General features: G+C 43.3%; 2 protein-coding genes across 4 annotated transcripts in view; both read right to left on the bottom strand.

The window, feature by feature from the left end:
- Positions 1 to 2,096: 2,096 nt before the first annotated feature.
- On the bottom strand, positions 2,097 to 7,524 carry kdelr2b (KDEL endoplasmic reticulum protein retention receptor 2b). Its single transcript, XM_034859891.1, has 5 exons — positions 7,266 to 7,524; positions 4,700 to 4,800; positions 4,376 to 4,534; positions 2,964 to 3,216; positions 2,097 to 2,427 (listed from the first exon to the last, which is right to left on the bottom strand). The coding sequence occupies exons 1-5, from the start codon at positions 7,354 to 7,356 to the stop codon at positions 2,393 to 2,395; spliced, it is 639 nt and encodes a 212-aa protein (XP_034715782.1). The 5' UTR covers positions 7,357 to 7,524; the 3' UTR covers positions 2,097 to 2,392.
- A 1,575-nt stretch (positions 7,525 to 9,099) lies between these two features.
- mettl9 (methyltransferase like 9) overlaps positions 9,100 to 10,389 on the bottom strand; it is a 3,767-nt gene continuing 2,477 nt past the window's right edge. For all 3 annotated transcript variants that reach the window (XM_034859890.1, XM_034859889.1, XM_034859888.1), the window contains 2 exons: positions 10,157 to 10,341; positions 9,100 to 10,072 (listed from right to left, as the gene is read on the bottom strand). In XM_034859890.1, the coding sequence (XP_034715781.1) occupies positions 9,852 to 10,072; positions 10,157 to 10,341 (406 nt within the window). In that variant the 3' untranslated portion in view covers positions 9,100 to 9,851. The remainder of the gene's footprint in view (positions 10,073 to 10,156; positions 10,342 to 10,389) is intronic.

Here is a 10,389-nt window from a genome sequence, read left to right as displayed (position 1 = left end):
TATAGAGTATATTAGAGCAATATTAGAGTATATTAGAGTATATATAGAGTAATATTACAGTATATTAGATAGAGTATAGAGTACACGGTATAATCGTAGCCTAACGTTATGAGTAAAAACCTGGACAGCTGGTTATGTTTTCAACGTTAACTTACCTGCAAAATACACTAAGTATGAGCTGAGGTATATTATTATTATTATAATTATGATGATATGTTATATTAGCTAAGGTTAGCTGTAAATTAGACGGTAGGCTAGATGTTTTCCTCAATGACAAATCCTTCCTCCGGAAGTTAAAGGCTAGCGGACTATAGTTATTAAATATGATAACAGTTACTCACCCGAGCGCTTATTATCTTCCATAATGTTCTTCTTCTGCACTCACACACCATGCGTTCATGATGTTATCCCATGGAGAAGGTAGGGCTGTGTGGTACGCATGTGTTTTTCTTCCGGGTTACCCGCAGCTTTCTTAGCCTCGAAGGTTCCCAGATCAAGTCCCGAACCCGACCAACCCACTTCCGCTACAGACGGGTTTAATTCATTTCTTTTATTAATCACTGGTTATTAACAGTGGCTTAATCTGTGTTTCGAGGAAGGAGAACACAATCGTACGGAGGTCTTTGAGCTGTGGGGACATTAAGTTGGGAACGGGACCGGATGTACACGTTATTTTGGCTAAACTGTTTTTTTTGTGTGTTCATGAATGAAATAATGTATTTATAACGTCATACAAGTATTGTTTGTGAACCTCTATTTGTTATATCATTCAGATGTCTCTTTGTTATGTTTGGATAGCCGGTGTGTGTGTGTGTGTGTGTGTGTGTGTGTGTGTGTGTTCCTCCGTGTAGTAACCGTTAAATGTGATTGGCTGTCACAGTAACCTTACCTACATTATAGGAAGATTATCTTCAATGTGCAACAAAATGGGCCAATATCTTTGCTATTAATAAGTTGGATGCATGAGGTTTATTTTCACATGCTTACATTTTTTAACAAAGAAACTTTTTTTAACATAATATAGTGCCCCCCCCCTCCCCCCTGAACTTACTGTGAGGAGCCTGTAGGGGGCACTGACCCCCTGTTGGAGATCTCTGCATTAGAGATGAATGTGCTTCAGTCGGTTTGTGAAATCTCATCAAGAGCCAGCAACGTTGTAGGACTGCACTGCTAAACCAGTGGAGTACTTTCTTACGTCAGTGTAACCACACTACTGACACAAATGTTTCCCAGAAAGCCTTTATTTGTGGTGGCAACATCATGCAAAAGCTCTGGTAAGAAAGCAAAAGAAAGCTTGGAATGATGCATGGAAACTAAAATAGAAGCAGATACGTCCATTTAGTATTCAGTGTAACGGGAATCGTACGACTGTGCTCAGATTGAATTCTGCTGTTAAAATGACGCACAACTACGGACTCTGTCTAGTGGATAGCAGGAGAGCGACAAGACATACATACATCTGCAGCTAAAAGAAAAAGGAAAGACTTCCATTTGTGTGGTGATAATTCACATACAGAGCATTACGGGTGAATTCATACGTCTCAAACATGTAAAAGAGCCTTCTGAAAGGAAAGGGCAGCGATGTGTACTTACAGGAGACAGAGCGTCCTCACTGGCTGGGGAAGAAAGGGTTTACACTGACGGAGTTCACTGGTGTCCCCTATCAACCCTTCACTTCCAGTCACACAAAAGTAACAGGACTGTCATTTTGAAGTCATTTGAACAAAAAATAATTCAATTCTGTGTCTATATTCAAATTATGTTCTACCAGGGGCATGGGAAATTAAAATAGTCTTTGTACATGGGAATGCTTAGTGGTCAAAACCGAAGAGCAAAAACGTGAACAATCTGACCACCAAAATCATGAGGATTCAACAAATTCCTCTCCAAATTGATTCAGGAAAAACAACGCACATTTATTTAAATTGCAAATACTATTACAAACGCTTGAGTCAATAATATCCCACCACAAGAAGTCCGCTTCAATATCATACAATGCCAAATCAAAGGCAAATTTTACATCTTCAGCTCCTATTCACCAATGTGTCAAATCTTCAGAGTACACATTTTTCTGTAGAAAACTCGCTTTTTTCTCCCTCCCTTCCTTTATACAGAGTAATAAAAAAAAGTTAAGGCAAGATGCATCAAACAGAAATCCGAAGGCCACGGACCAGCCTCTGCAGGGGTTCTGATTCCACTGATTCTGGATCAGAAGACGGTGCAGCCAGCAGCTCCCATTCGCTCTCTGTCTCAGGCATCTTACACTGGCGGAAGGGGAGGAGAAGAAGTGGTGGTGGAGGGTGGGGTTGGGGGCTGTGGGAGGTGTCCACCGCCACTCCTCCTCCCCTCCGACCCCCCTCTATGAGTCTGCCAGAACCCTCTTCTTTGGCACTTAGGCTGGCAGACTCAGCTTCTTTCCTTTCAGCACTGAAACGAGACAGGACAGCGTCATGTGTAACACATCAGTCTGACGGACCATGTCGTCCTCAACCTTACTTTCCTTTCATATTACTATTTGCCTATTTTCTCACTGCATGCAGACAGTTCTGGATTCATGTGCCGAGACAATGGTTTCCAACCTTTTAAACAAGCGACTAGTTAGGTCAAAGGATTCAAATATTTAATTGCATTAATATCACATTTATTTCTATTCTAAATGTCCTTTGATTTCTTTTTGTCCCATTCTTTTTTCTCATTTTAATGCTCTTATCAACATGGAAAGTGTTTTTTATTGAAAACAACATTGGCATATAGCCCACTGTAGTGTTCAGCGGTATCCTATTTGTCCTCCACAGTAAATACAGCTTTCAGTTGATTCACAGTTAAGTAGCCAGTCTAGTGAATGTGTGAAGGAGAACGGTTATAAAGCTGATTATACCGCAGCGTTGCTTGATCCCAAACCAACTACCAGAGCAAAAGATTTACAGTTTCATAAAATTGAACAAAAATGTAGCAGCACTCACCTTTCGTTACATACAAATAGAAGAAGTCACAATAGAGGATGGTCTGTACCACCCCAGCAACGATGGCGATCATGTCGAAGAATCCCTCAAAGTAGAACCTCCATATCCAGTTGATGAGGTAGAGGGCTCTGTAGAGTCCCAGGAAGAACAGGTAATGGGTGGTGATGGTCTCCGCCTCACCAGTCTTGCTGATCATAAAAAGCTGTGGCAGGATGGCCACCGACTCCAAGTAGATGGAGAAGGTCCACAGAATCTGGAACAAACCAAGAGGAAGTCGAGTGTAAGTAATGGAGAACAGAGTTATTTTGACTGATTTTAAATGCATTTGTATACTTTTTTTTATCATCTCCAATGGAACGATACGGCCGTGGGCAAGAATCTCTCTGGGGAACTAGTAGTTTTACTGGATAAAGTTTCAGGTTAAGGTTTATCTTCTACGTCTCTTCTTCTGTGTGTGTCTTGTATTTCAAACACCCAGCATATGTTGCCTTAGCATTTCACGTATTATCACTTAACACTCAGGGCATTTTCACACCTCTAGTTCATTTTCTCTGGTCCAATTCAGATGATGAGATTATAAACTTGGTTTGTTCTCGTTTTGCATGGGCCGAAAATCCAAGCATACCAAAATGTGTCAATAAAAAACCATGTGACAATGTTCACTCGGTTTATTGGTCAGATGTGTCTGGGGGCGGGACCTAGAAACTCACATTTCTATGCTCCGACCGGCTCGTTTCATTTAAATCATTTTCCACATTGTTTTGCGAGCGACTCTTCTACGTCTGCTCTGCTCACTGAGACCTAGCTCTGCTGGTGTCTCCAACTACAGAGACTTAAACACAGGCTAGTTCTGCAAGAGGAACATTTGGTTAGTTTTGTCTGTACCTGCCCAGAAAAACCACGCCGCGCTGGTGAGCGCCACATGGTTCGATTCAACTGAACTAAACAGCGCAGGCGGGAAAACGCCCCATAAACCAAACAGAAAACGGGTGATTGGCTATTAGAAGCTACTTGGGCATGAGGGCAACCTAATCCTGTGTAGAGCCACTGTATATTCTGGTGCTTACCAGATAAGTTGTTCTTTTCTTTGTGATAAAAGCCTGGCTATCTGTTTAAAGCAAGCACAGCTCTTAAATAAAACAGCATCAGGTCAGGTTGGGTCATGTAGTGGTGGAAAACGGTTGCACCAGCTGTCTTATAAGTCCAAACCTAGCGAGCAAGACCGAGTGACATGTGTAGAAGGAGTTTATTGTGTAATGATGTCATGTAAATTTGTGTGTGACTTGACTTTGTCTACAGTTGACAACCAGAGATTGACCTGTAACATTTGTGTGGTATGAACGGAGGTGAACGGCACATTCAGAAAAAACAGCATGTCTGCTGTATGAAAGGGGCGTCACAGTGTGTCTGACCTCCAGGGGAGAGAAGTCATGGTTGACCAGGAAAGCCAAGCCACCAACGGGGACAACCAGGAACTCCACTCTGAACGTGTCATGGTTCCCATCATAAGTCGCCTTGAACTTAGCGCAGATCAGGTACACAGTGGCGTACGCACACCCAATGTAGATAATCTGAAAGGAACAAACAGGAGCAATGTCACACAAGGCCCTCACATCTTGCTGGACAACTTCATCCTTTAGCAAACAGGTGTGTTGGCTAGGTGTACCGGTTAAGCCTTAAGACTGTGTTAATTGCGAAAGGATATAAGAATGAGTAGCCACATGCAAGTGTCTCACCTTCATGGTGGTGTTGTAGAGAGAGATGAAGGAGGTGAGCAGGTCCAGGTAGCGAGTGGTGAACACCAAGGCAAACAGAACCTGACTCTTTCCAGAAATACCTGTGAGGAGACAGCAGAGGCCATGCAAACATGTTTACATCCCAAAAACAGACATTTAAAAAAAAGATAGTTCATGGAATATATTCTTACAGCGTAACTCTTGCCAAAATGCAAGCTAGGGTCTATGGTGAATGAGCCAAACTTTTGTTAAAAGGCATATTTAGGACAGAAGTGCCACTTTTAAGATGCACTGAGCATCACCAGGGTCTCTACATATGGACTCAGCATCACCAGGGTCTCTACACATGGACTCAGCATCACCAGGGTCTCTACATATGGACTCAGCATCACCAGGGTCTCTACATATGGACTCAGCATCACCAGGGTCTCTACATATGGACTAAGCATCGCCAGGGTCTCTACATATGGACTAAGCATCACCAGGGTCTCTACACATGGACCCAGCATCGCCAGGGTATCTACACATGGACTCAGCATCACCAGGGTCTCTACACATGGACTCAGCATCACCAATTCAATTCAATTTCAATTCCATTTTATTTATAGTATCAATTCATAACAAGAGTTATCTCAAGACAATATACAGATAGACCACACTCCAGAATTTACAAGGACCCAACAGTTCTAGTAGTCTCCTCCAGAGCAAGCAACAGTGCGACAGTGGCGAGGAAAAACTTCCTTTTAGGCAGAAACCTCGGTCAGACCCAGGCTCTTGGTAGGCGGTGTCTGACGACCGGTCTCTACACATGGACCCAGCATCACCAGAGTCTCTACACATGAAATCAGCATCACCAGGGTCTCTACACACAACCTCAGCATCACCAGGGTCTCTACACATGAAATCAGCATCACCAGGGTCTCTACACATGAAATCAGCATCACCAGGGTCTCTACATATGGACTCAGCATCACCAGGGTCTCTACACATGGACTCAGCATCACCAAAGTCTCTACACATGACCTCAGCATCACCAGGGTCTCTACACACAACCTCAGCATCACCAGGGTCTCTACACATGGACTCAGCATCACCAAAGTCTCTACACATGACCTCAGCATCACCAGAGTCTCTACACATGACCTCAGCATCACCAGGGTCTCTACACACGACCTCAGCATCACCAGGGTCTCTACACATGGACTCAGCATCACCAGGGTCTCTACACATGGACTCAGCACCGAGAACATTGTTTGTGTTCACAGAGTTTACTAAAAAAGGTTCTGAAGATATTGTTCGTCACCGTTTATTTAGCCAGTCAAAAATAGTCGAGGGAGGAGAGTAGAGCTGGAGAGCTCCTAAAGCTCAGTTCCATATAAATACACAACTACAGTGAGTCGTTGCTTATTTTGTCAGAATTTAGCTGGTACTAAATTCATTCATAATCCAGTGTTCACTTTCTGCAGCCTGCCTGGGTACAGACAATAAATACGAAACATCAGAACCAAAACTAAGATAAACACTTTAAATTTGTTCATGTAATGGTAATAACAAAGTTACACTGTAGTAGAGCTGGTAGTGGGACTCCACACCTGTAGCAAGCCTCCCTGTGTTTCTGGTGTGTTGGCAGGTGACAACACATTCACCTCAGGCACACCCACTGTCAGACTGAGCACTACATCATTAGTAACAAAAGAAGTAGTCTAGTGCTATCAGGTATAATACATCTTATACAGCCATAGCTGGTTGAATTTACACTGAAGTCCAATATGCAACTTTTAGAACAGCAGAGCTTGAAGAAGGTAGAGCTGCATGCAGAGCTATGTGCTTTAATCTCCAGTGTCCAGCAGTAACGACATAACTCAGGTGACTGTCTGTCTGTCTGTCTCGCAGTGATACAGCCCTAACCTTTGACCGTTGGAAGAGCCAGAAAGCACAGCAAGGTTTCAGCATGATAACACTAAAGGTGCTTCCAACAATCAACCATCCCCTGCAGGGCAAATGCGAAAGCATATATTCAGTGATTTGGAATCTCCAACTGTCAACCACTTAGTGCTGCCACGTCAGAGAGGTCACTGCGCTAACGTAACGTATGGGAGTAACTGAGGCCGACGTGAAACGTGAAGCTAGCACACATTACCCAACATTGAAAATGTCGAGGCCCAACCAACACATGCAGTGGCCCCCAGTCTGGTCCCCTTGCGGCCCTCTGGTCCCCTTAGTGCCCCTATCTGACGTTGTTGTGGGGCCCGCTACACAGCAAAGGCTAGCTAACAAGACAGCTGCTGCTAGCTGAACTTTACAGGTACTTCTTCCTGACGTGAGCATTTCTCAAGTTCCACGTCCCCGCTAGCAACGTTACAGTGACAGACAGGACCAGCTAATGTCCGCGTCACTTGCCAGTCGGCTAATGTTAGCCGAGAAGTGGCTAACGAGCTCCGTCTAACCTTACAGAACAAGTTTCACAAGAGACAGGTTTTCGTATAGTTAAACTGTAAATTTACACGACAAGACAACCTATGTGCAAAGAGGGAGTAGTAGGAAGTAAAGCAGGGCGACTACTTACCGGCACAAGACCTGGTTTTCCATATTTTTAGCAGCAGGATGATGATGGCTGCTAAATGGGAGAGATCGCCGGTTAGCCGGAAAATGTTCATGTTTATGGGAGCTCCGGCAGAGGTGAGACCCTATATATAAGAGCTCCGTTCGTCTCCGGTAACGGTGAGTGTATAAATTGACACCGTGACACTAGAATAGACGGATTCTGGCTTCAGAAAATGGGAAAATGGCGAGCAAAGCGCGACGTGGCTTGGGGACGTGGCCAAGACAATAGTACCCAATACAAGTCGGGAAACGTTCGTGCGCTCAGCCAATCAGAAGACAAGGACTCATAATTTGCATAAATTAAGCTATACAAATGCTGCCTCCAAGCACTATGGGAAAAAAATAGTAAATGCGAGTCTCCTCTTTCCATGTACAAGGAAATGCACCAGGAAATTCATCCCAGCTATGAGCTATGTGGAGGTGGAAGAAATACAGGAAGTCACACGAACAGAGTAATATTTATCTACTTCCAACATGGTGGCGTGTTGCTGATTCTGCATCGAGTTTAGCTCCACCACACGTCATAGCCATCCCGTGGCAAAGATTTAGTTAAAAGTCAAGAAAAACTAAACCCTATTGTTGTGGGGTCCCTGGAGTCCGCAGAACTCTGTTTGGATTCACTGCTACAAACTGATATCTGCCCCTGCACCAGCAAGGTGAACATAAAACAATTAAAAACTATATAAATATATAAATGCATGATACTGTTGTCAAAATTCACTCAATGGACATGGACAGAGACAGCATCTTGGAAGTTTGTGATCAATACTGTATGGTGATGTAACCAAGTGGTGTCCCGTTTACACCCCTAGCCTTTACCCCTTGGTTTCAAGGGCTAGGGGTAAGGGTAAGATGGAGAAATGGGATTTAGCCTAATTCACACTGACAGGTCTACAGTATCTAAGATCATTTACTCAATCAACTAATTACACATCACATGCATTCAGTGACATGGACAAATGAGCTGAGAAATGCAGAAAATTATGTAGTTTCTTTTTTTATTCTGGAACCCATGTAATACACTTTCAATGAAAATATTGCAATAATTGTGGCACCTTCAATAGTCTGTTGTGCAGCACTGATGTAAATCAAGACCATGTAACTTTGAAAAGACTACATCATGTCTCCCTCTAAAAAGTTGAATTCCAAAGTAATAAAACACATCCTGGCTTAGTTCAATCCACTCGGGGGTTTTCTGCTACAGTGCTAGCAGTAGCTAACGGCGGTTAACTGTAGCTACAGTAAATATTGCTGTGTAACTGTCAGTTTGGCAGCTTTACGGCTTTTTATATTAGTTCTACAGTTACACTGTTTCAGCATTAAAGCTGCACTAATCACTTAACAATGGGTCAAATGACTACATATTGTCAAAGGGGGTCGCTCGTAGTAGGTTTAGTGACCCAGTGAACCCCTCCCCCGTCCCCCAGCTCTACGGCGTTTGGGCCATTCCACCAGCAACTTCAATTCCAGCTGCAGCTGTATTTCAGCTAAAAAACACAGGGTTCCCCCCAGAAAATTTGTTTAGCCAGTCTCTTTTTCATTGAGACTGATGACGAAATTGAGATTTAAAAAGCTATAAGACAGGTTCTAAAGAGACTTACATTAAGTCAGTGCTAAAAGCTAACTGGATATTGTAACATATAACTAAGTTAACAACTGAGCTGCCCCACTAACTGTAGTTACACGTCAGAAACACATAAAACCTAATTCCCAGAGACTTGCACTACACTGGGGGGAGACCCTGAAACAGCAGACTGATACAGTTAACAAATAGCTGATGAAACTTTGCCTGATTCCACTGCACGGTACGACCCGACTCAACTCACTTGGAAACAATCTTTTTTGGCATTCCATTGGCAAAAGTCGTGTGTAGTAGATGGAACTTTCTTTGTTGCCACCTCGGTTGAGGTTACACGTGAGCTGAGCCGATACTAAAAGGTTAAGTTCAAACTCTGCAGAGACGCTTTAAACATTATTCAGTAACGGACACATAGTCTCGCTTTAAGAAGGCCTCATGTTTTGGTCAGAACTAACTAATAGCAAGTTAAAAAAAAAAAGAATTAAAATACAAAAGGCCAAATTCAGAATGTAGGAATCAAGTATGTGCATACACTGAGACTTTGCATTGGAATCTGAAATAATTAAAGTGCTAACTGATCCAGGATTACTCCCGTTAATATTACAGAAAGATGAAACCCTAACAGTAAACACTCCCACAGATAAGAGACTTTATCGAACGAACACCAACAGGATGAGGATATGACCCAGAGGATTTGTTTTTTAGTGGCATTTCAACAGAGGCAAACTGCCATTCAGTTCTTTTTTGCTTAAAAAGTAGAGGTATCACTGTCACACAATATGGCTGGAAAATGGAGGAACTACAGTACCTGAGCTTCACAGCTGACACCATTTCTAAAGAAATGCAGTCAGAAATCCTGTGTTTTATGAATGAAGATTATGAAAATTAGGACTAAAATCCACCCAGGACCAACCTACAAAGAGAAAGTTAACAATAAAGACTCTGATGTTCCCACAGTGCATTTGGAACTCAGGTAGACTCATCCTCTGAGGACTTAAGGACAAAAACGGCATCGTCTAGGACGTAGTAATCGTTATACATGTCCCCTTCACAGAGGTATGGCAACCGGGTCACAGCCTCCACCTCAAACCCCGCCCTTTGGAAAACCTCATTGGACAGGTTGGTCACTTGCTCCTCCCACATTTTTCCTTTTACTTTTATATGTTCTTTGGGACGCTGCCATCTTCCTCCTACGAACAAATTGAGACAGAATGGTTGGATTTGGCATTAAAGAGGATGTATATGAAATCACATAGTACTGATTCTCAACTTACCGACTTCCACATACGGCTGGAAGGGAAGCACCGCAGCCAGGATGAGTCTCCCTGTGTTGGGAACGAGCGATAGCCTGATGTCCCGCAGGAGAAGCAGAGGATCGTCACAGCGGTCCAGCAGGTTCAGGCAGCTGACCACGTCGTACTGGAAACCAGTCTGCTGCCACTCATCTACACCCAGCAGCCTAGGCAGGGCAGCAAAAAGTACGGTACTTTTAAGGGTACAATTACTA

The sequence above is a fragment of the Etheostoma cragini genome, chromosome 21, assembly GCF_013103735.1.
Source record: "Etheostoma cragini isolate CJK2018 chromosome 21, CSU_Ecrag_1.0, whole genome shotgun sequence".
NCBI lineage: Eukaryota > Metazoa > Chordata > Actinopteri > Perciformes > Percidae > Etheostoma > Etheostoma cragini.
Note: the sequence above shows the minus strand (reverse complement) of the source record. Positions and strands in the feature narration are given on the sequence as shown.